This window comes from Rhinatrema bivittatum, chromosome 1 (assembly GCF_901001135.1).
Source record: "Rhinatrema bivittatum chromosome 1, aRhiBiv1.1, whole genome shotgun sequence".
Taxonomy (NCBI): domain Eukaryota; kingdom Metazoa; phylum Chordata; class Amphibia; order Gymnophiona; family Rhinatrematidae; genus Rhinatrema; species Rhinatrema bivittatum.
The window spans coordinates 277,502,502-277,528,203 of NC_042615.1; the positions used below are offsets into that span (position 1 = coordinate 277,502,502).

Sequence of the window (25,702 nt, forward strand, 5' to 3'; positions counted from 1 at the left end):
TCACAGGTAAACAAACTCTCTAATCGACAAACAGACATGAACCAACCATAATGCATAGAGCGTCCCAAGCTGAGGATTGCATGGTGGAGCAATTACTTAAAAGATACCAGACCTTACCAGGTAAAGAGTAGACTTCTGGGTGAACAGGCCATGCAGAACTGCTTGTCCAAAGTTTTTTTAAAATTTTTTATTTATGCCTTTTCAAATACAAAAAGTAATTTTTAATGACTACAGATATTTGTAGTTCTGAACTGAAAAGTACAAAGTAGAAATTATATTTATCCATTATTCAAAGTAATAATTTCCCAGGAAGGGAGATGCAACAAAGCGGTTACAAAGGTAAATAAGGATGACAAATTCCCCCCCTTATACAACAATTGAAAATGATATTTTACACCTGGTTTATTTCTACATTGCCTCTGATTCCAAAGCTATAATCTCTCGGGTATTAGAATCAAGAAAGGTTCGCAGCTGTGATAGCTCAAAGAATACATATTTCTGATTTTGACAAAATATTTCACATTTGCAGGGAACTTTTAATATCATTTTACTCCCCTTTGTTTCCACTTCTGATCTTAATTCAAGGAATTTTCTTCTCCTTTCTTGCATCATTCTTGAGAAATTGGGATAAATCCAGATTTTATCGCCATGAAATAAGGCCACTCGATTTCGCATGTAGAGACGAAACACTGCATCACGGTCCGAAGCAAAAGCAAAGGAAACATGTAATATTGATCTAGTTGATATGAGAGTATCCGGGGAGGCTTCAATTATTCCTGTCAAGTTTAGTGAATTTTCCTCTGGTTTGCTGCCTGATGGAATGATACCTCTTACAGGTACATAGTAAATCTTTGAGATTGCTGGCATTGCTTGCTGTGGCATTTTTAAAATTTGACTTAAATATTCCTTAAACATATCGGGCCCTACTTTCGTATCTACGCCCGATTTTATAATATGTGCGCGCAGCCGTGCGCATATTATAAAATCCAGGAGCGGCGCGTGCAAGGGGGTGCACACTTGTGCACCTTGCGCGCACCGAGCCCTAGGGGAGCCCCGATGGCTTTCCCCGTTCCCTCCGAGGCCACTCTGAAATCAGAGCGGCCTCAGAGGGAACTTTCCTTCTGCCCCCCCCCCACCTTTCCCTCCCTTCCCCTATCTAACCTGCCCCCCCCAGCCCTACCTACCTTTATTTTTTAATTTATGCCTGCCTCCGGGTAGGCGTAGGTTGCGTGATCCCCCAGCACGGCCGCTGTGCCAGAGGCCTCGGTCCCGCCCCCGCCCCACCCTGCCCACTCCCCAAGCCCCGGGACATACGCGCGTCCCGGGGCCTATGCAGGAGCGGGTTTAAAATCCACCCCAATATGTGGTGTTATTAGCTCATGTTTTGGAAAGTTTAATATTCTGAGGAGAGTTCTCTATGGCTTCAAGCTTTTGATCATATAAAGTTAGAGAAAGAGCAGTATCAGTTGCAGGCCCAAAACTGTGGAACTCTTTGCCAGTAGAATTGAGTCTACAGAATGACATTAAAAAATTTAAAGCAGAATTAAAAACCTGGCTTTTTAAATGTGCGTACTTGGATAGCAGCTAGAATTTTAACGCTTCATTTTAGTTAGAATGCAAAGATGTATTTTAAGATGTTATAGATGGATTTATCTTAGTATAATTAAGCATTTTATAGAATTTTAAAGTCTATTTTATTGTTGAAACCTGATGTTATTTATGATTTTAGTATTTTAATTTAATTTGTTTAACTATATTTCTGATTGTGATTTTATTTTTAAGTTTATTTATTGTTAACCAATATGATGGAACCCTGATATGTCGGTATATAAAAATAATAAACTATAAACTATAATATCTCAGCTCTTGCAAATCTTTGTTGGCAACTTTCCATATTAGCCATTCTCTTTTCCAGCTGCTCCATTTCTTTATCAGATTTTAAGAGGGAAGCCTCAATATTAGTGAAGCGTTGATTTGAATCCGTTGTAACTTTTGTTAAGTTAACAATTGCCATCTCTAAAGATTTAACAGCTAACCAAAGAGAATTTAATGTAATCTCTGTTGGCTTATCAATATGTAAAACATTGCTGCTTACAGATCCTGATTCCAATTCTCCCACTACAGCCTGGGCTCCTCCTCTCTTCTCCTCTCCTCTGTATCAACTTGTATATTTAGGAAATCTATAGGAATTAATTGAGGTGGCGGAGGAATATTGGGGGCACCGGGGCTTAATGATATTTCAGCCTATAGGACTGATACCTGCTCTGTACTAGATCCTTCAGCAGCCTTCTCCACCGGTTTCATACCAGGTGTAGGTGTGAAAAAAGTAGGGATCCGAGGCTGGGAGGGCTCTAACAAGGGAGATGATGTAAACATCTCCCTTACTTTCGCCTTCCTTTTTGTATGAGGCATAGTTTTCTCCAATTTTAAATTAACAAGGTAAAGCCTTAGATCACTCTTCTCACCTCTTTATCGCAAACCAAACTACTACCTTCCTGGATGGAGGTCTCGGTTGAGAGAAACAGCAATAAAAGCAGAAGAAATTATTACTCACATTTCATAAGAAATAAGATCCTTTTCCAAATTCCTGGATGTTGATGAAATCCAGACAAAGCCGCGCGCCCCTTTGGTCAGTGCGGCTTCGGTGATGCGCCTGCGGCATCAAAGCACTGCAGGGGGACCGGCTTTTAATGGTCCTGCCGGTCACGCCCTGATGATGTCAACATCAGGAAGTCAGTAGCAATAGGTTCGTCGGGGGCCAGGAGAATCTCCTCACCCCTGCACTCCTTCAGTTGTAGCAGGTAATTAAAGTCCGGCACTTCTCTCTCTCCTCCACCTCACTGAGATGCCGCAGGGGGGCCAGCTTTTGATGGCCCTGCCGGTCCCACCCTGATGACGTCGACGTCAGGAAGTCAGTAGCAATAGGTTCGTCGGGGGCCGGGAGAACCCTCCTCACTCCTGCACTCCTTCAGCTGTAGCAGGTAATTAAAGTCCGGCACTTCTCTCTCTCCTCCACCTCCTGCTTGTCCAAAGTTACTCCTTCCTCAGGACATGCTATCCAGATAGTAGTGGGACATGAAGATGTGAACAGATGAACAAGTATCAGCTTTCCATATGCCTTCAATGGAAATTGCCCTGAGATGAGCCACTGAAATTACCACTGATGGCTGGTTTACAGATTACAAAGTCTACAATCTGTAAGGTTGAGTTCTGCTTAGGAAATATGCAAAGGCTCTCTTAAAGTTCAAGGAGTGAAGAGCCCATTCTCCTTTGTGCACATGTGATCTTGGAAAGAAGATTGGCAGCACAATAGCTTGGTTAGTGTGGAATGCAGATATCACTTTTGCAAGGAACTGGGGATGACTTCATAGAACAATCTTTTGTGAAAAAGCTGTAGGTATGGTGAATATGAAACCAGAAGATGTAATTTGCTTACTCTTCACATCAAAGTGATATCCGCAAGAAAAACGCTTTCCAGGTGAGATATTTCAAAGTCCACTGCCTCAAGAGGTTCAAAAGAAGAATTCATGAGTTGATCTAGGACTATGTTGAGGACCCAAGGCACTGAAGGGTTTCAGATTGGAGGCTCAGAATGACATAGCTCTTTCATGAACTTGGATACTAAAGTGTTGAAAGAGATTGAAGCTCCTTCCACCTGCTGGTGACAAGCTGCAGTGACACAGAGATAAACCTTGACTGAAGAGGCGCTAAGGCTGGAGGACAAAAGGAAGAACTGGTATTGAAGCAAGTCCCTTGGGCCACAGAAGAAGGGATCCCAACTGGCTGGACTCACATCAAGTTGGGAACCTCTTCCATTTGAAACTGTAGGAATTCCTGGTTGAAGAATTCCTGGCCAATATCAGCACCTCCTCCATCTTCTTAGATAGGAGTAGAGAGGAGACTACTGTGCATTCAACATCCACGCTCTGAGGGCCAGCAAAGGCAGGTTTGAATGGTAAAGTTTGCCATCTTCTTCAGTGATGAGAGTCAGCAAGATTCCCAATGGAATCTGAGACTGAGTGGCAAGAAGGTTTAGATATGGATACCACACTTGCCATGGTCAGGCCAGGCCAATGCTACTATAACCATTGCTTTGCCTGAATGACCTCCTCACCTGTTCTGACAATGAGAAGAATTGATGGATACAAACAGAGTAGACCAAAGTGCCAGTCTAGAACAAAAGTTGCTCAGAAGCAGAACTTACTTCTTGACCTTCCTGATGTCCTCTGAGACAAACTGGTAAGTTACTGGTATTCTGGACCTCCTGATCAAAGAAGTACATGTGTGGTTGTTGTACTCTGTTGATACAGACTGCCAGTGTATTCTGGAGCCCTATTAGGTAGGACGGCTGGAGTTGTGTGTTGTGATGATTGGCCCATCACCAGATTCAGAGGGAAACCTATGCCTCCTTGTTTGTTTACACAAAACGTGGCCATCTGGTTGTCTGTGTGGCTCAAGATTCTCTTGTTTAATAGCTGATGAGAGAAAGCCCTTAGTGAAATAGATAGTTCATAGCTCCAGAAGGTTGATTTGTAGGCGACTCTCCACTAAAGGCCATGTCCTTAGAGTCCAAGTGGCACCGATGTACGCTCCCCATCCTCTGGTAGGAGGGTCACTTGATGTGCCTTGACAACTAGTGAGGCACAATTACAGAATCCTCAGTGGTGGATGAACTTGGGACATTCTCATCTCAGGAGTTACAGGAATCTGTTGAGATAAAGGCTGGGACAATTGATCCCTTTGACCTTGGAGGGCTCACTGAAGACTCTGCAGGTATAGACAAGTCAGAGGAACCATATGCAATGCCAAAGCCATGTGACCCAGAAGAATTAAGGATCAACCTTTTTTTGGTGTCCAGTCTCGCTGTAGAAGGGACCTATCAAAACTCTGACTTTTTCAACAAGAAGATATATTTTCTCCTGAAGCAAGCCTATCCAAAGTCTTATGAGCAGTATCCTTTGGGAAGGAACCAAATTGTGCTTCAGGAAATTGACCAGAAACCCCAGAAGCTGAATGGTTGTATTGAGGGATTTGGGTATTCACCAACCAATTGTCCTGTTAGGGGAACACATAGACCCCTCCTGAGGACCAGTAGGAACAGTACAGGTATAACTGCATGACATGTCATGAACACTCTCTGAGGTGCTGAGAGGCCAAAACAGAAGCACTTTGCATTGGTAATACATGTCTTTCACCATGAACCTGAGGAACATCCAATAGATGGGGTGAAGGGGAATGTGTGCATAGGCATCTTTCACGCCCACAAAACATATCCAATATCTTGGTTGAATGAAAGTGAGAATCATCTGGAGGGACTTTGCTTTGAATCTTTCTCAGACCAACTATCCGTTCAACCTCTAAATCTAGAATAGGCTTCAACCCCTCAGACTTCTTTGGGATGAGAAAGTACCATAAATCGAACCCCTCACCACATTCCTGGAGTAGGATGAACTCTATTGCCTTCTGTTAAAGGAAAGAGGCTACTTTTAGCTGCAGTTGAGCAGACAGAAGGGTCTGAACTGAAGATTGATCTCTGCTGGGCCCAGGAGGACAAAAGACGCGCAAGTGGTAACCATATGCCATAATTTTCAAGACTTACTTGTCCATAATGATGTGAATCCATTCCAGAAGGAAGGACTGGACCTTTTCCACTGCTGAAGAGGGGTGGAAGGAGGGAGGTAGGCTTCAGGAATGTCAAAAGCTGGTCCCAGGCCCTGACACCACGGGGGTGGGATGGACCCTTCACTCACTTGCAGGAGAGACAGGGAGTCAAATCCTGTCTTGGCTTCTTGTGGTGCCAAGAGTCCAAAGATGCCTTGCTCCAGTAGGAGAAGCAAATATGCTGCCTATCTTCATGCAGTGTCTTTGTGGTCTTCCCTGAAGATGCCTTTCACAAGGTCTCCATCTTCCAGGCTAGTTACTGCTGTGCCCATGGGGACACTGACTACAACTGAGATAGGGGACCCAGGCAGAGATAGCAAATCGAATAGGACAGTTATGAACATGTGATGTCTACACCCACAAGCCTTCACCATTTTTTCTCTTTTTTTTTTAAAGGTAGAATTGAAAAATTTTGTTGAGGGGCTGACGAGGCAGAGACAAAAGAGAGAGAGAGAAAAAAAAGAGACCTACTATACGCGAACTCGATATAAAAACAAGGCCACATAACACAGTCAAAATAAAATTTGTAGATAGCCTGTGCAGTTGCTCGAATGAAGAAAAACTGAAGGGCTCACGAGGCACTGCATGCACATGGAATTCCTGCATATGCTTAGTAAAACTTTTATTGAGCTCCGAGAACTGGGTCTGTGTCTGTGCTGTCAGATGACATCGCCCGCATGTTCTGGCTGATTTATGTTTGCTTGTCGATGGAGAACTAGCTGCTGCCTATTAACTGAACAGTAATCTAGTCAAGCTAGACGTTAAGCCTGAAGGAAGTGGCTAGTTTAGAAGAATCCATAAAACATTTCCTGGATTGGATCTTTAACCAAAATCCACTTTCTACTGCAGTGAACTCTTTATGTTCCAAGACTCCACAAATCTCTTCCCACTTAGTTCCATGGAATGGGGAGGAGGTATGGTCTAGTGCAGGGATCCCTAAACTATAGTCTGAGGGCCAGATGTGGCCCTTGGCTGAATTTCATCCCAGTAGCAACAGCAGGAGGAGCTTGATCCTGCCTGCAGAAGCAGCAATTACAGAAGGGGACTTGATCTGGACCGCAATGGTGGCCGCAGCAAGAGTACATTGTGCCACTATCATCAGTTCAGATATTTGAAGTCAGAAATTCAAGTGGCAACAATCTGAACAGGGTGGGCGGGCCATGCCAGTAGAAGGCCACCAGTGATTGGCTACATTATTCATTGCTGGCATTATTGCTGCTTATGCATGTGGGACCACGTGGGCCAAACACAGGGAAAGAGGTTGCAGCACAGCCATGAGGAGGAGTTTTCAGTTGTGGTGGATGGTGGTGCACAGCAGGGGGAGGAAAGCATTGATGGTACCAAGCTGCTGGATCTGAGGAGCTGCCAGGGAAAGCCAGGTAAGGATGGTGGTTCCTGGAGTTCTCAAACATGCCACCATCTCATTTGAATTGTGGGGAAGGTGTCATGGATATTGTCCCCTAAGGATTAAGGTTGTGCACTGTATGTCTATTCGTTTCGCAGAAACGAATAGACATACAGAATGAATAGGGCTTATTCTATGGGCACCTACATAAGCACATCCTATTTGTTTTGTATGTCCATTTGTTTATTTGTTAGATATATGCTTAGTAGCAAAATGAATGAAACGAATGGGCGCACAAATGCAAGGATAAGGATGCAGAGGCTTTGGAGGCACAGAGTGCAGAAATCCTTATTAATATAAATTGTATATCTAGTCCAGCGTCTCTCCCTGGATTAGGTTCTCCAGAGGGGGTTGTTTGCTCATACCATGAATTTGGCATGTTGCAAGAGAGGAAAGTGAGAGGAAGGGAAAAGGGAGAAGAGTGGGAAGTAAGGGATGAGACAGGGAAAGTAAGTAGAGAAGGAACCAGAGTGCCCACAAATATCCCATTCCATCCATCCATCCTCCACCCACTTCACTAGAAGGGTAGATACTGGGGGAAATGGGGAGGCAGGGAGCAAAGTTGCTGGGAGTGTAACAAGGTTGCCAATTTTGGAGAAATCTAGAAATATTACTGACACTATCACACCCTTAACTCCCCCACCCGGGGACCCTGCTCTTTCACCCAATTTTCCCAGTATTTCAAAATCACAGAAAGGGCCAGGCAGGTCTTCGCCTCAAACCCTTCCCATCAAACAACTCCAAGGAGTGCTCTCCCTCCTCACCATCTCCCTCCACTCCCACCGGCTCAGCAAACTGAAGAGGACCATACCCCACCACACCAAGGCCCTCCTGGTATTTGAAGTGTCCTATGTAACCCTTCACTTGATGGTCTAGTGGTTCAAACTGAAGACTTGGTATCAAGTACTCCTATGTTTAAATTCTACCACCCACCAAACCTTCCCTTTGACAATGATATCCTCAAGCATGCCATTAAGTCTCCTTATGACTCAGTTTATCTAATTTTTAATTGAGCAATAAGAACATTGACAATTTCCTTTTTATAAGTTGTCATGAAAACCAGCTACCCTGAATATGTTACCAGTCCATCCATCTCAGAGGTGACGGCATATACCTAGAAAAGTGGTACTCCAGGAGATTGATATTCAGCTGCTGAGTGGCTTGGTAAGTTAGTTGGATATACTTTAGGACAGCCCTATGACATAACTCCAGACGCGTCATAGGGCTGTCCTAAAATTAGCGGATATACTTTAAGATTTCCGGCTAACTTTAAGATAGTTGGGTATCAAAATGACTTAGCCACGATATTAAAAGACTTATCTGGCTATATTTTATTGAGTTAACGAGTTAACTTAACCGGCTAACTTAGCTCCTCCATGGTACAACCCCGACTTATCCGGCTAGAATATAGCCAGATATATCTTTTAATATCGTAGCTAAGCCATTTAGATGAATAACTTTCCAGTTACCCGTCTAAATGGCTTTTGAATATTGGTCTCCAAATGACTATTCTCATTTTACAGAAATACTGGACTAAGCATATAACATTTAATAACAAGTTAAATAGAGTCGCTCTGTGAAGAACGGTTATGGCAATATCCACTATCACTTGGGATCATTGAGTTTAATTCCCAACATGAGTCCCCACACCAATCATCAGTTAAAGTTTAAGGGTGCTATAGAAGAGGTATTCACAGCCTTTGGGAAGAAGAATTTCATGGACACTTCAATTAGTGTGACATTTAGGATGACAGAGTGGCATCAGCCAAAAGATATGGAGGATGCACTGTGCAACCACTTCTTCTCCTCCTTAAGCCACAGACAGGCCATTTTGCTTGGATAATTGGATTTGAAAATTGTCTTTGTGAGTTGTTTTGTGTTAGGTTTTGTTCCTTAGTGGATATGCTGACTTCCCCTTCTACTTTGAGAACTTGACTTCTTTGGAGGATTATATTAAATATTTTTGATGTACTTAAGAGTATTGTTTTGTCTTTTCTCTCTCAATATTTGCTAATGTAATAATCTATATTTCTATATACAGTATAAGTTGTTTTTCTTATTTTTTTTTTTGTTGAATTCTATATATATATAAAAGCTTGTGTTAGTCAGTCGGTCACACTGTCATGTCTGTCTGGGGCCAACAGGTGGCTCTATGAACAGTGACAAAAAGTAACATAGTAATGATAGCAAAAGAAGACTAAATGGTCCATCCAGTCTGCCCAGCAAGTTTCTTATGTTAGTAACTGCCACTCTATGGGGGTTTCCCCATACTTCTAAGGGTAGTATCTGCCGCTCTGTGCAGGTTACTTGTAAGCCTTATATTAAGGGTAGTAATATTTATAATCAAAACTAAGCAACTGCCAAACTCATAACAAAATTACTACTAGTAACATTTTTGCAGGGTGAACAGTCTTTTTGATAATTCAGACAATGCTGTTTGAACATGTTTTGCTTTTGGACTTGGCTGCCGAAGAAGTCCTGTGCTTTTTTCCCTAATTTCTGTGCCTCAGTACCCTGGAGCATAAAAGTCAGGGACCAGCACTGGTTGCATCTGCCTGCAATTCCTCTTTTACAGTGGAAGTGCATTGTACAAATACAATTTACTTTGTCTGCAGAGCCCTGTCTCACACACACATCCCATCCCTCTTCCCCACCTTCACATACACAAACACACACACTCATAGGCTATTATAGACCAAACTACCTGAGCAATGCCAGGCACTTTTTGCTAGCTGATAAATAAAAAAAAAAAACAACAAAAAAAAAAACAACCGCAGCGGTAATAGTTTTGAGTCAGCTGAATTACTTTTCTATTGGTAAGCAGTACACTGATTTGATTATATGTATATTGTATTTTACTGTTGACAGAACATGTGTTTAAACTTGCTGCTATATAATTAACAAGGCCATGAAACCATTCAGTTGTTCCACCAACAACAACACCAGCGTCGATTTATATTGTGCTGTTAATCTGAACAGGAACCCAACAGGAAAGGCAGCCAAGTGAAGTGCGGTAGCATATTTCTGGAGTCCGGTCATCATGACACCTTCCAAAAAAAAAAAAAAAAAAAGGCACGTGGGGAAAGAGGAGCAATGGTACCCACTATTCGGACGAGCAGGCAAGTGCAATAAGGTGAAGAGAGGGACTGGGAGATTAAGGCGGAACTGATAATGTCCTCACAGAATCCCATGTTTCAGAAGCTCCCCTCACCAGACTACGCCTCTCTCACTAGAAAACATCCCCCTCTCTTCTCTTTGTAAGTCATCTCTGTCCTGCCCTTCTGACTGGAGAACAATCATCACTTCTAGCTCCCGTTTCCCTTTTTTTTTTTTTTAATTTATTACCTGAGCCATTTCCAGGTAGATTAGCACCTGCCCGTCAATGTCCACTCCTTGCACATAGGCCCTAAGCAACTCGTCAACCGCATGCTGCTCTAGAAAACAAAACAAAGGGAAAGGAAAACTGGCAATTAGCATTTGTGGCCCTGCCAAGCAGGGCAGGGTAAAGCCACCACCCACCTTATCACAGGGAGAATGGAGAAGTGTAGGGAGGAAGTACCTTATTAAAAAGATATCAGTGACAGTCAAATCACAACAAAGCACACATTTATAAAAATCAACCTTTTGGTCTGGCCTGAAGAGTTCAGAAGGAGGTCGTAACTATGGCTGTAATCACCATTGTTTTTAAGATCAAAGGCAGCAGTCTTTTCCTTCCCTATACAACCTTAAGGTAAACAAATCCTTCTGCCAGCTAAGAATAACTGGAAGTGCTGCCTTCATCTTAACATCAGCAATGAGACCGGCACTGCTGCCTGTCAGATCCCAGAGGGGAAAAAAGACCAGGATCGCGCTAAACAGCAGCAACTACCAAAGGTTGCAGGCATAGCCAATTCTGAAGGAAGCAGCGGTCCATGCTCCTCTGCTGGAGAATGGGGGGAGGGTATTTCTTTGGAGAGCACCGGCTAAAATGTACATTACCCTGATTTACCCATGTAAGAAATGTGATCAATGAAGACAAATAAACTAAACTAAAATACCCACCCAGCTATGGCAGACTGCCAGCAGCATTTCAGCTTCCGTCTCTCCCTCAATCATGGCAACAAGTGAGGCAGGAGCCAGAGGAGACTGGTCAAGTGGAAGAAACAAAAGGGGTCACTGCTAAAATGCTGCCGGCTGGTTTAATCTGGTAGGCCTTGTGGTCAGCACCAAATCTGTATGAGGTACAGGTATGGGAGAAGAGAAGGTTCACAGGGCCATTATGCAGCAGGTTTGCATTTGGCGTCCAGGGATGCCACGTTTATGCAGTGAAGTGTGCTGTGCATGCAAGCTTTTTGTTTTTATTGTGGATGTTGCATGAAAGACTGACATTATATTAACTCTGTCAGACAAAGCAGGAGGCAAATGCTATTTATACAAGGCTATGATCAATATAAACCGATGAAGTTGTTAAACTTGTCCACTAACCCTTGTCACCTTGCTGACTGCTTATGTAACAGGTAAATGTGCTTTCAGCCTCAGGGGTCCGTCACACAAATAGGCCGATGCAACACTGGCACGCAGAAAATGGGCGCTCATGATTAAGCGCCCGCTCTCCTAATGCATGCCAATCGACCTCTTCAGGGCGCCCGATGCAATATGCAAATGGGCTGCCACGGTAAAAAGGAGGCGCTAGGGGAAATTGTGCACCCCTAGCGCCTCCTCGGCAGCTGGAGATCAGGAGAGGTGGCGGTCAGTGGCAAAATGTGGTGAATCCTGAAACTGATTCCCTCCCGACGCAGCCACAGCAAAACACGGATCCGTGTCGGGGGACCAGATGTGATGTTATTATAAACAGTGGAGTTGCCGCCTTGAATACAAAGATAAAATAAACACGAACTGGAAGATATCTGGACTAAGGTATATTTTTTCTACACTCGTTGTGGTATAGGAATCCTGAAACGGAGCCAGAAATACAATGGAGCACATTTTTCAAAGACTTGGTCACGATGCATGCGTGCAACATAAGGGGTTATGCAGGTAGACGGGCTGGATCTGCCCAAGGGAATTTTCACTCATCCAACGAAACACACACATTCACATTGGGAACAGTTTTGGCTGTATTAAAGAGGCCTTCACTGGGGGAGGGGGTGGTATTTCAGAGGGCTGGCTGGAACTGCCATCCGCACATTTAAGTTTAAAAAGCACCCTCGGGTAGCAGGCATGCCACTAACACACTTAATGCCATTGTTCAACTCCACCTCAGCAGACACATGCATGTTTAGCCTCAGGACAAGCGGATATTCCAATGCAATGCACGCAGTTACCCCGTGCTCGACCATCAGCTGGACCCGTGAGGGCTGGAAAGTGCTTCTCTACTTCGGAAGTCAGAAGCCCTACTGAAAATTTACCCTATCAGGGCCAGGGCACAAACCCGTACTGCTCATCACCACAACCCTGAAACTGCCTTTGTTATGGTCACTTCTGTGCTCTTTAAGCCTTTCCTTTTAACACTGTGAGGACAATTTTCAGAGGGATCTCGCTGGGTAAAAACATAGGTATGCTAGATTTTCCTGGCTCAAAACTGTCCCCCCCACACAGCAGGTAAATATATCCAGCTAGTTTCAGCCACAGCGGGAGAGAGCTGTCTGGGAGGAGGAGATAGGTCAGAGCAGGTAAACGTCTGTAGATCTTTTTTTTTTTTTAATCCACACATGATGTTCTGGCCCCTGTTCCACTGCCCACAGATGCTGCAGGAACAAAACAGGTGAGTGCTTTTGTCCCCACATACCACGTAGGCAATTTTCAAAGAGAAACTGCCCAGGTAATTTCCTTTAGAAAATTAGCTCAAAAGAGTACAAAAGCACCTGACGTTGCTTGAAGTGGGATTTTAAGACTGAGAGCTAGAAAGGAGAAATATAAGGAAAAATATAAACTGAACAAATACGTCCGTGTCCCTTAAGAAAGGGACTGCAGAAGGACCACAGATAGTGGGCAGGAGTGCATACAGTACTGCAGGAGCTGTCACTCCAATTACAGAAAAGAGGGTTTGCATGGAACCTGGACAAGTCACTGGGGCTGGACGGAATACACACTCCAGGATCTTAAGTATGCTCAGAGAGGTTCTTGCAGCTTCAGCTCCTCTCATGAGTCTGTTCAGGCCATCTTTGGAGATAAAAGTGGTTCTGGAGGACTGGAGAAGAAAACATATCATCCCTCTTCATCAAAGCACCAATAGGGAACAAGTTAGTATACTTCAGAGGGTGGTGGATGCATGCAATGGCCTGCTCGAGGCCATGGTGACAACAGCAATGGCAGAATTTAGGAGAAGATGGGACATGTTTGGAGGGTCCCTAGTCACAAAGAAGTTAAAGAAAGCCTGAGATCAACAGGGGTCTACAGCAAGCAACAAGTAGAAGCATGGGCAGTTAAGATGAGCCTTGCAGTCATATTCTATAAAAGAATTTAACCAATCGGAGAAATTCTAAGCATAGCATTCTCCTTCGATTGACCAGTCTTATTCAAAGTGACATTTGATAATGGAGCTCTCATGGCACCTCAGCCCTGAGACAAAGACTACGACAACATGAACAGTGCAATCCTCTAGCAAACTGGTCTAATAACCTTCTGAAAAGAAAACAGATCTTGGATCAGAAAATAACGCACCTGTTAGAGCTTGCAGGCGAGGAAGACAAAGACGGTTGGTCAAGACCAGGAGCTCCATAGCATCAAGATCAGCAGCTGGGCTGAAGAGCCCCGTATACAAGTACTCCAGGATGGCTCGCAGACAGGAACAACTGGTATCAGGGAGAGAAACCTGGGAAAAACAGAACAGCTCAAAATTATCGTAGAGTTCTCATCCACTGAAGGACAAACAGAGGTTTAATCTACCAGCTCTCTTACAAAATGTTACTTAGAATCTACCGATGCTGCCACTGTTAACGAGAAAGTTTAAGTAATACAGAAAATCACAGTTCTCTCTCTACCTCACAAGAAAAGAAGAAAGCATTTCAGTTTGAGAAGGAAGCAGGACTAAGAGGAATATAAAAAACGTAATATGTAGCACTCACAGGACAGGTTAAAACATCAGAATTCAGATTGCAAAACCCACCCACAGTCACCCACCCATGTTCACCCAGTAGCAAAGCTCATCGGATTTTAGAACTTTTGTCATTTGCTCTTAGATTTCCTGGGTACTTATTTTCACATGGTAAATCCCATGGTTTACAATCATGATTTTCCGGCTCGACTTTGCCAAAGGCAATTTCCATAGCATTCCTTAGAAAAGCCGCAAAGACTTCTCCACAACACCTCCCAAAGAGAGAGAAACTGCCCCACAGTACCTCCCAGAGAAAGCTCATTTCCTCAACACTGATGTAACAGTGCATAACAGAATTATAATACAATCACACTGCTTTCAAAATGCGAGCTTCATCGGAGACTACACATTCAGTACAGACTTCTTTAAAAATAAACCTGAAATGATTGTATTTGTTTAGATCCATTTTAGCAGCAAATGTACAATTAATTATATTTTATTGAATTTTGCAAAATAAATTACAATCTCACCTTCATAATACATATTCACATTTTTAAATGAAAGACCGAATCGTGAAAATCTTACCAAGGATGTAAACTCATCAAACATTCACCACAACCATCTTCCTCCCTTCCCTCTCACTCATATTGCCTTTTCCCTCACTTTCCCTATACAGCTGCACTTAATATGTTAACCCCTACTTTAAGTCACAGCACACTTTTCTTTATTAAAATGTATGACTCGCTTATGCCTTGGCCTTAAACGATGCACACAGAAACGTGCATATTCAAGAAACATAAGATACAGCCCACACTGCATCGTACATTCACCGGTCACACCAACGATTTTTCAAAGTCTCACAAACGGAACTGGACACAATGCTCTCTAGGTTGTTTAGAATTTCTGGTGCCTACACACGAGCTGCCGCCTTCCCCTTCAGGCAGATAAACCAAAAGCCTGTCTGAACAAGCACGTCTTCAGCATCGCTTTAAAGGTTTTCAGTCATTCCATGAGTCGTAAAAATTCTGGGAAGCAGTTCCACAATGTTGGGGCTGTGATAGGAAAAAGAGCATTTCGGCTTGCTTGGGAGATGGGATATCAAAGACGCCCCACTGTAGAGATCTAAAGCAGCACAGTGCGTTGGGTGATACGTTTCCAAGTGCATCTGAATTTTCTAATTTATAAGCCATTGTGGCGATCTTGGATTCAGTTCGAACATGGACAGGTAACCAATGTAACTCAGCCAATACTGGGGTTATATGTTCCCTACAGCTCTTTCCAAAATTACATGAGTTGTAGATTCTGGAGTAGCTGGACTGTTCTCAGTGACGAAGCAGGCAGATATATATATATATACACACACACACACACACACACACACACACATTGAGAGCAGTAATCAATTAAAGACAAAATAGAAGCTTGAACAACCAGGCAAAAATCATCATAGTTTAAGAGATTTTTCAGGCCGCGAAGAACTCTAAGCTTAAAAATCCTACAGTCCTCTGCATGCCTCAAAAAGCTTCCATCTTGAACTGGATGATAAAGTTTGTATAGTGTGATCCTGTGTTTTTTGTTTTTTTTAACATTTCCACAGTGGCTTACAGAGGGTCTCCAGAGCCCGGAGGCCAATGCATTTCTGTGCCTCTCCAGCCCCTTCCACCCCACCCCATCCTTCTTGTACTAATGCTCAGGGACACAGAAAATCTGTGACATCTCTAGACAGAAGATTTGAGGGGGCGGGGGGAGCCAAAGTGGCATTTTCATACATCACACCCACCTCCACAGCATGCCACCTATCTTAATAAGAAAGTCCCAAGGATCTTCCTCATAACTTTTTAAAAAGCTGGCCAGTTTCACCCTCCTAGTAAAACTACTATTAAAATTATTTGATAGCCTTATAGAATTAGCTGAATGAAGCTATTAGAGTGAAGTCTGGAATGTATACAGGAAGGGAAAGAATGTCAATATAAATCCTGCACCTCCAGTTCTGTAACACAATCTGCATCCACAGAAATTCCCCCAAACAATGGAACCCGGATGTTTCACTTTACAACTCCGCATTCAAAAATATTTTCAAATTTTGGTGTCACCTCAGTAACAGCAGCACAAACACCTTCTAGAGCCAGACACATTTAGGTCTATATTCAGACACAATCCGGATAGCAAAGTTAGTCAAATAAGCCTATCCAGCTAACTTTGGAGGCATATTCAACAGTGTAGCTACACTACTGAATATAGCTGGCTATCTTAGTACCTGATTCACTAAGGGTTTTCCCATAGACACAAAATGGGTCAAAAGACTTAATTAACCTGGCCCTTAATTAGTAGCTGGATAACTTTAGGACAGCTCTTTGACTCAGACTTTCAGGCCGATACAGAAAAACGCACGGGAGAGCCGGCGAGCGCCCATGCTCCCGGCGTGCGCACAGGCCACTCTCCTGGGCGCGCGATTCAGGAGGGTGGCCTATGCAAATTAGGGCCCGTGGTAAAAAGAGGCGCCTCCTTTTTGACAGGAGCGGTGGCTGTCAGAAGGTTTGACAGCCGATGCTCAATTTTGCCGGCGTCAGTTCTCTAACCCGCTGACAGTCACGGGTTTGGAAAACGGACGCTGGCACAATTGAGCGTGACCCGCGGGCCGATTTTAAATTATTTTTTTTATTTTTGGATCCTCTGACTTAATATCGCTATGATATTAAGTCAGAGGGTGTACAGAAAAGCAGTTTTTTCTGCTTTTCTGTACACTTCCCTGGCGCCGGCAGGCATTAATTTTTGAAAGTAAAATGTGCGGTTTCGCTGCACATTTTGCCTTCTAGATCATGCGGGAATAACTAATAGGGCCATCAACATGCATTTGCATGTTGCGGGCGCTATTATTTTGGGGGGGGTTGGCCGTGCGTTTTTGATGCGCAATACCCCTTACTGTATAAGGGGTAAAGCTAGCATGTCGAAAATGCGCGGCCAAACCCAGGCTAACAGTACGCTCCACCGGAGCGCACTGTACTGTATCGGCCCGTTAGCCAGCTAACTCTGAGTATCGGAGTTAGCCAACTTAACTCCTCCCCATTATGCCCCTGGACTGCTCCTAACTGATCCGGCTAAATTCTAGCGTCCTAACTTATTAGCAGACTAGAATTTAGCCAGATAAAGGGGGCACTCCATGAAGTTAGCAAGTAGCACACTTAAAACTAATCGGAGAAATTATTTTTTCACTCAATGGACAATTAAGCTCTGGAATTTGTTGCTAGAAAATATGGTTAGTTCAGTAAGTATAACTGGGTTTAACAAAGGTTTGGATAAGTTCTTGGAGGAGAAGACCATTAACTGCTATTGATCAAGGTGACATAGGGATTAGCCACTGCTATTACTGGCATCAGTAGCATGGGATCTGCTTAGTGTTTGAGAACTTGCCAGGTACTTGTAGTCTGGATTGGCTACTAATGGAAACAGGATGCTGAGCTTGATGGACCCTTCGTCTGACCCAAGGGCTATATAAATTCATTGCTGCTTATCCCAGGGTATAAGAAATAGATTTCTGCAATTCCACCATAATAATGGACCCTTCGTCTGACCCAAGGGATATATAAATTCATTGCTGCTTATCTCTAAACCCTAAACCACCACCAACACCTCACCTCGAGCTATTAGATTACCCTCTTATAGAAATATAAATACTTCACTACTATGAAGGCTTTGTAGATAGTCTCGGTCTCTCTCTCTCTCTCTCTCTCTAATAGGAATTATCGCGGGTGCGATAAGTTTACCGCACAACGCGATACTACCGATGTAAAGTGGTATGTTATCGTGTGGTAATTTTAAAGTTTCCATAAACATGCCCCTTTTTCTTATTGCGGGCCTTATCCATGCATTACTTACGCATTTTGATGAATCTAGGGGTTAGTTGGCTATATAGCATCTTTCCCACTACTTAGATGGACAAAGTTAAATTTATTTGGGTAAGTAATGGCACTTATCCAGCTACAATCTGATTTATCCAGCTAAGCAGCAGCATGCCTAACATTCATTTATTTTAATTTATTTATATTCCACTTTTTCATGTACTTCAAAGTGGATTACATTCAGGTACTGTAAGTATTTCCCTATCCCCAAAGGTTTACAATCAGGGATGTTAACTTTAAAGCGCGCGCGCGGGTTCCCATACATGTGTGTATGTGAACGCGAGCATATATACGTTGGAATTTTAAATCGTACACGCAATTGTGCGCATACTTTTTAAATTTCTCCAGGTATGCATATGTGTGCGCTTAGTTTTAAGTGGACACACGAGCAAACGTAAATCAAGTATATTCCTAAAAAAATTGTTGGTTTTTACACGAGCAGGTAAGCAGATTTTAAAACATGCGCACATAAAGGATATGTTAGTGATAATGAAAAGGGACGCCCTTACAATGTTTGAAAAGGTTTGGACCCCTATATTATATGGAAGGGCAGATGCTGAGTGGAGCTGAGAGAGAGAGAAAAGAGATCTGCTGGATGGCTACCTCTAGTTGGTCTTAAAGTATACATTGCGCTCTCTCTCTGACTAGATTCAGGAGATGAGAAGGAAGTTTAGCCTAGTTTATTCTGTTATTCTTTCCATGTAATTACTATCTTATCCTCCATATTTAATTTTTTTCATAATTAGTTGTGCAAATGAAGGTGAATTGAATCGTTATCCATGTATCTGTTTTTTTATGTATAATTATCTACTTTATGACAATTACATATCTCTATGCTCTATTAATATGTAGAAGGGGGTGAGAATGGGATATGGTGCTTTAGTTCTAAGGGGGGTATATGTCAATATCAATTTTGTCAGCTGTTGTACTATTTGGCCAGATTTGGTTGTTGTTATAGGTATGATAATCTAGTTTTACGATAGACCTGTGCTTTTGGGTTGTGTTAAGTATTCTTCTTACCCAATAAAAATTGTCTATTATAAAATAAGAAATGTTAGTGACAGAAGGAAGTGCAAAAGTGGCATTGTGAGACTCAAAGGTGAAGGGGAGGAATATGTAGAGGCTGATGAGGGAAAAGCAAAATTGCTTACCAAATACTTCCGTTTGGTGTTTATTATGGAACGGCCTGAAGCAGGACCACATAAAAACGAACACAAATATGACTGGAAGTGAGATAAACCTTAGTCGATTTTCAGAACAGTGTATTCTTGAGGTGCTAATTAAATTTAAAGTAGATAAGATGATGGGGCCGGATGGGATATATTCAAGGGTATTAAGGGAGCTTAAAAGATGTCCTGGGGGCTCCACTGACCATTTTAATGCTATTTTAGAGTCTGGAGCAATCCCAGAGGACTGCAAAAGGGCGAATGTGGATCCTATTCATAAAAGTGAAAGTAAGGAGGAGGCTGGGAACCACAGACCAGTTAGTCTGACCTCTGTGGTGAGCAAACGAATGGAATCGCTGCTAAAATAGAGTATAGTGCAATTTTTGGAATCCAATAGACTGCAAGATCCGAGGGAACATGATTTTACCAGAGGTAAATCTTGTCAGATGAATCTGATCAATTTCTTTGATTGGGTGACCAGGGAGTTGGATCAAGAGAGAGAGAGCACTAGATGTAATGTACTTGGATTTCAGTAAGGCCTTAGTCACGGTTCTGCATACAAGACATAAATAAATTGAGCGCTACTGGTATGGAGCATAGAGTGATTGAATGAGTTGGAAATTGACTGATTGGGAGGAGAAAAAGGGTAGTGGTAAATGGAATTTTCTCTGAGGAGGAGGTTACTACCCCAAACCAAATAAGACTGATACTTCACTTTCAATGCATATAAAGCATAGCTCTCTACTTCAACGGCAGGGGAGAAAGTCTGACACTTCACGCATATCCAGCATAGCTCTCTGCTTCAAGGCAGGGGGGAATGAAGAAACGTGGATCTATATTCAGGCAACAACCAACAAGGACTGAATTACATAGTCTGGATAAACAGATAAGCATGAGTGTAGCTTGCTTATTGTGGTGGTTAATACCCCTAACTAATTAAGCTATTTCACTTAGATGCAGCTCCAACACTGCTCTCTACATTAATGGCGGGGGTGGAAGGGAAATACTAAGAGCCAAGAGTAACAGATACGTATGAGAGAAAAAAAAAAAGTGTGAAAGCTTGCTGGGCAGACTGGATGGGCCGTTTGGTCTTCTGCCATCATTTCTATGTTTCTATGTATTACTAGTGGTGTGCCTCTGGGGATTGGCCCTTGGACCGGTTCTTTTCAACATTTTTGTGAACATAATGGAAGGATTGCGGAAAAGGTTTGAGGAATGGTCTAAAGTCTGGCAGCTAAGATGTAATGCTAAAAAGTGCAGAGTAATGCATTTAGGATGCAAAAACCAAGGAAAGCTACCGTATTAGAGGTAAAAGTCTAAGCACAATGGAAGAGCAGGATTTGGGAACGATTGCATCTGATGATCTTAAGGTGGCTAAAAATGTGGATAAAGTGATGGTAAAAGCCAAAAAGATGCTTGGCTGTATAGGGAGAGGAATGATCAGCAGAAAAAGGGAGAGGAATAGTGAGTCCTCATTTGTAATACTGTGTACAATTCTGGAGACCACACCTTCAAAACGAAATAAACAGGATGGACTCAGTCCAGAGGGTGGCTACTAAAATGGTCAGTAGTCTTCGTTCTAAAGCATTTAGGGATAGATTTAAAGATCTAAACATGTACACCCTGTAGGAAAGGCACAATCCAAGTACAGTACCTGATTGTAATCTGCTTCGAGGTGCCAAAAAAAGCAGAATAAAATAAATAAAAATCAATCAATCAATAAATAAGATATGATAGAGACAAATAGCTCAAAGATTTCTGTGCACAGGAGGTAAGCCTCTTTTGACACAAAGGAGGCTCCAGAACAAGGAGTCATGCAATGAGGTTGACAGGAAGTTAGCATGGGGCACATTTAAAACTAATCGGAGAAAGTTCTTTTTCATTCAACGCACAATTAAACTCTGGAATTTGTTGCCAGGGGATGTGGTTAGTGCAGTTAGAATAGCTGTGTTTAAAAAGGATTGGATAAGTTCTTGGAGGAGAAGTCCATTACCTGCTATTAAGTTCACTTAGAGAATAGCCACTGCCATTAGCAATGGTATCATGGGATAGACTTAGTTTTTGGGTACTTGCCAGGTTCTTACAGCCTGGATTGGCCACTGTTGGAAACAGAATGCTGGGCTTGATGGACCCTTGGTCTGACCCAGTATGGCATTTTCTTATGTTCTTAGGAAGTAGACTCAGGAGTAATCTTAGGAAGTACTTCTTTACAGAGAGGGTGGCAGATGCATAGAACAGTCTCCCAGTAAAGGTGGTGGAGACAAAAACAGTATCTGAATTGAATAAAGTGCAGGAAAAATACAGGGGATTTCTAAGGAAGTTATGGGAATTATAATGCTAAATCAATTGGACGGATGAACAGACTAGATGAGCCATATGATCTTTTTCTGCCATCATGTTTGTATGTTTCTATGAAATAGCCAACTTGAAAAATGAATCCACCAGTTTGCCCAGCCTCTCTCTACATTATCCAGACCCCTCTAGTTCTTTCACCAGAACTCCCTCCTGTTTAACCAGACCCCTCACCCAGTGGTTTTTGGCCTAAAATGAGTTTTTTTTCATAATTATACCTCATCAAGAACAAAAGTAAATATGTGCGGCTAACAGCCAGCAGCGGCTGCCGAATTTAAAATACATAAATGACCCCGCCCCAGAATGCCCGACACGCCCTGACTCTGCCCCTTTTCCCAGTGCCTTTGGTTGCTTGCCCATGTGTATATATGCATATAATTGCACCATTTTAAAATACGAGTCACTCGCGCTCGGCCCAGATACTCGCTTATATGGGCCTTTTAACGCAGGCAACTCTTAAAACTCACCCCCAAGTATGTACCTAGCTAAATAAGCCTAACAAGCACTTCTTGCCTAAGTGGTGCTTTTCCAGCTGAATGTGACTACTTGGCTGGATAAGTCTGAACTTGCACGGCTCGTGCTTTAGACACGTGTGAGCATCTGTGCGAACATATATACTTGTATTATATAACCTTTCCACACTGGTTATAAAATATTGTAGCAACTTTGTGTGCGCCCATATACTCGCATAAATGGGTGGACCCGAGCAGTTTTGAAAGTTACCCTCCCTGGTTTCTTCCCATAGACCCAGCACGAGACTCAAACCCTTCAGCGCCCTATATGCTTGTCCTGTTTCTAGTTAATTACGTTACTTCTTCCCTTAGTTATTTATATACTAGTTCATAATTATTACTACCTTGTTCTTTGTACAACGCTCTGACGTTTTGTTTTGTTTTCCTGTAAACAGACGCGATATCCTAGGATGAACGGCGGTATATAAAAACCAATAAATAAATTACATTTCACTGTGAAAGGCTGAACTCTGACTCAACATATGAAATTGACCACAAGCTTATAAGCAGTCAGGTCCATTCAAAGGCTTTCTCCAGGTAACGTTTCCTAGACAAATCCAAAGATTTGAAAATGTTCTCCTGCTCCCCAGCCAAATTTTGTTTGGGCAATTTATTACCTGCGCAAAATTTAGCTGGATAAAAAGTGGTGGGGACGTTTCCATAGATGTAGCTAAACTTTAGCTGGTGTGCGCAGATATTCAGCACAGCGGGGTAAATCTGGTCAAAAATACCTGCCTGAAAGTTACCCGGGTAATTATAGCCAGTGGAACACCTACCTAGGTATGATCCGCTGAATATCCAGGCAATGTTACCTGGGTTACTTTCTGCTCACCAGCCGACTGAATATGGACCTCAGTGTTTACAAAACAAATAGTTTTTAAACACAGTTAGCTACTTGTCTTGGTGTGCAGGTACATCGGGTCACACACAGTCCTGGGTGTACTACAGCACTCAACAGAACCATCTGTCACCTCCATTTCAGGCAGGGTTAATCTAACAGCAGCTCATATAAACCTATGCGGAGGTGCTTAAATATACAACAGAGAGCCAAGAGATCAGCCCTACACTCATTTTGATTAGTGAGTTGCAGCTGTCTTGGATCACCCGCCGACCAGCACAAGCTCTAATAACTTATTACCTTACCAGGGACTCCACAACGTGCCAGCACCAGAACTTTCAGACTGCTATTTCAACACACACTAGACTAAAATTAAACCCAAACCTTTCACAATTAATAAAACAACTTAAGAATAAAGTCTTTTTACTTTAGATTCCTTGAAGGAACAACAGTGCAATTGCACCACCAAAATTCCCTTCTCAATGTGATCATAGTAGTGTGTGAGATATATTTTGCACAGCCCACATCTCGCTAATGCTTTGCCATTATTGTACATTCTGAAGAAGAGGTGCTCTCCAATCACCTCTGGGTTTAAAACTGTGCCGGGTCACATGGGAGGGGGTAAACCAATAGCACTGCAAGAATCCAAAATCCTTTTGGTGCCTCAGACTCATTCACTCCAACAGATCCATGTTTATCTGGAGGCCAGATCTGTGCATGCTGCCTGTCGTAAGGGGTAGCTGCTCAGACTGGTGCAAATCCTGCACCGCTGCCACTGGTCTGAGCTGGAGAGGATGACATGAAAAAGCAGCAATGTATAGCTGCTGACACTGTTGAGCCTTCCCTGAAGAGAAGCCGAAAGCTGATCCCAGGAATGGAATAAGAGAAGCTGCTGCATCAGAGAGGCTGGAAGATGCAGACTGAACCTGAGAGCCAGCCAGGACAGAGGAAAGAGGAGGGATATGTTGAGCTGGCAACAGATGATGTGAGGGGAAGGCTAGGGCAATAGAAGGAGGCATGTGAAGAGAGACGGGATAATGAAGGAGAGGGAGAGAAGCTGAGGGGCAACTGAAATGGGGCGGTGGAGAATGGGAAGGGGTAATGGAGAAGAAAAGGGATATTGAGGGAGGGTGTCCCACCACTTACTTTTTCAGCCACTGGCTGCTGCTAATAATTTGCTCCTGCATATCCCAATAAGAAAAAGATAGGAAATTAGAAAAGACATCAGAACAGAATAAACTCTAGCTACACAACACGAACAGGGAAGACATCATCATCAGATTAGTTCCAATGTCAGTTTCCAGTGGGTTGACCTCATTTAGAGAGAGAAGTCAGGATGTTAAGGAAGAGATGCAAACTGTGGCGCTCTGCCACTGCTGTGAGCTCACGCACCAGCTTCCTTCCTCCGTGTCGGGCATGGTCTAAACCGGCAAGATTTTACTCCTCTGCCTGCCTAAATCAGCTCTACACCAACTAATACCATCTATGTCATACAAGATGACATTGCTCACCTGGACTTAAGTTTCCTCAGTTACAAACCACTTTATTTTCCAGTGAACCAAGCTCCTGTACAGGAAACTACACTGTCTAAAGAACGTTTTCTCGGGGTAAAAGGAAGTTAAAGTTCAGCTACCATGTTCCAATTCTATTTCCGGTATATTGCATCAGCTAATAAGGTCACCAGTTTTGGAGAGCAAAATTAAAAGTTCTTATATGGTGTCAGAAGTTTCAGTGTCATTCTAACAGTAACCTACGCAACCATCCATGTCACACTGTGCAAATTCATCTAGTAAAATGGATTAAGAATTGAATGTTGTTGAGAAGGGCAAAAGAAAATGAGCTCACCATGACAGTTCTCACCCAAATGGGGAGAGGGGGGTCATGAAATTCTTCAGCTCTGTAACAACGTGATCTCAAAATAAAATACTTGCAGTGTGCTAATCACTCTCTCTGCCTCATCTGGATGGATCACAGTAGTAGTGGCTGCCAAACCTTTTATGCTGACTCCCATTGCTGACCGGGGCTTTCAGAATCTCCGCAACAAATATACATAAGAAATCTGCATACTGTGGAAACCGGCTATATGCACATTTATCTCCTGCATATTCATTTCAGATATCCCGGAAACCTGACCGGCTGCGAGGTTGCCAGAACATGTTTGGGAACTGCTGGTTTATGGCATTAGCTTTTCTACATCCAGAAAGTGTCTGCAAATTCTTCACCTTAATGCGTTTCATGAGTGAAGCTTCAGACTGCTTCCGAGCTGATACAGGCACTTCTCAAAATTGTGTCTGCCAAAAAAAAAGCAAAACTTCTTTGCTACATGTCTTCAGGGAGAGACTTTGCAGGCAAACCCTGGATTCCCTTCAGGTCTACTCCAGGTCCTGAGTCAACAGCAAAGCAGAATAAATCCTGGGAGCAGTCTCCAAGTGGATACAGATATAATGCGATATAGCTGATCGTGTTAGCAGCCAGTAATAAAATATTCAGCGACCTCCCGTGTCCGCTTCCTGGTTCTGGCTTGTTAATTGCAATGTCAACATATCCCAGTACGAGCAGTCCTGTTTTTAGAGAGGAAAATGAGGGCAAAAGAATCACAATGTACTGAGTGGCTGCTAAAAAGCCAAGGCTGACTGGCTGAACAAGATATTAATGCAGCTTGCCAGTCACTTAAAGCAACTTAACAGAAAAGGTCATATACACCTGATTAGAAAAATCTCTGCAGTCCAAAGCAGCCAGGAGCTCAAGCCTACCAACCTCCACTAATTACATGGAAATAAAGCAAAAGGACTCACTGTACGCAGTACCAATCAAATTAGCACAAACAGTGCCCTCAATGGACTCATCATATTGC

The 25,702-nt window shown here is 42.9% G+C and overlaps 1 protein-coding gene across 5 annotated transcripts in view; it reads right to left on the bottom strand.

The window, feature by feature from the left end:
* Positions 1-25,702, bottom strand: part of LOC115087782 (rho-related BTB domain-containing protein 2-like) — a 173,812-nt gene that overhangs the window by 49,827 nt on the left and 98,283 nt on the right. For 4 of the 5 annotated variants that reach the window (XM_029595360.1, XM_029595340.1, XM_029595350.1 and 1 more), the window contains exons 7-8: positions 13,709-13,859; positions 10,412-10,500 (exon numbers count right to left, since the gene is read on the bottom strand). In XM_029595360.1, coding sequence (XP_029451220.1) covers positions 10,412-10,500; positions 13,709-13,859 — 240 coding nt within the window. The remainder of the gene's footprint in view (positions 1-10,411; positions 10,501-13,708; positions 13,860-25,702) is intronic. The other variant, XR_003855615.1, reaches the window with a different exon arrangement.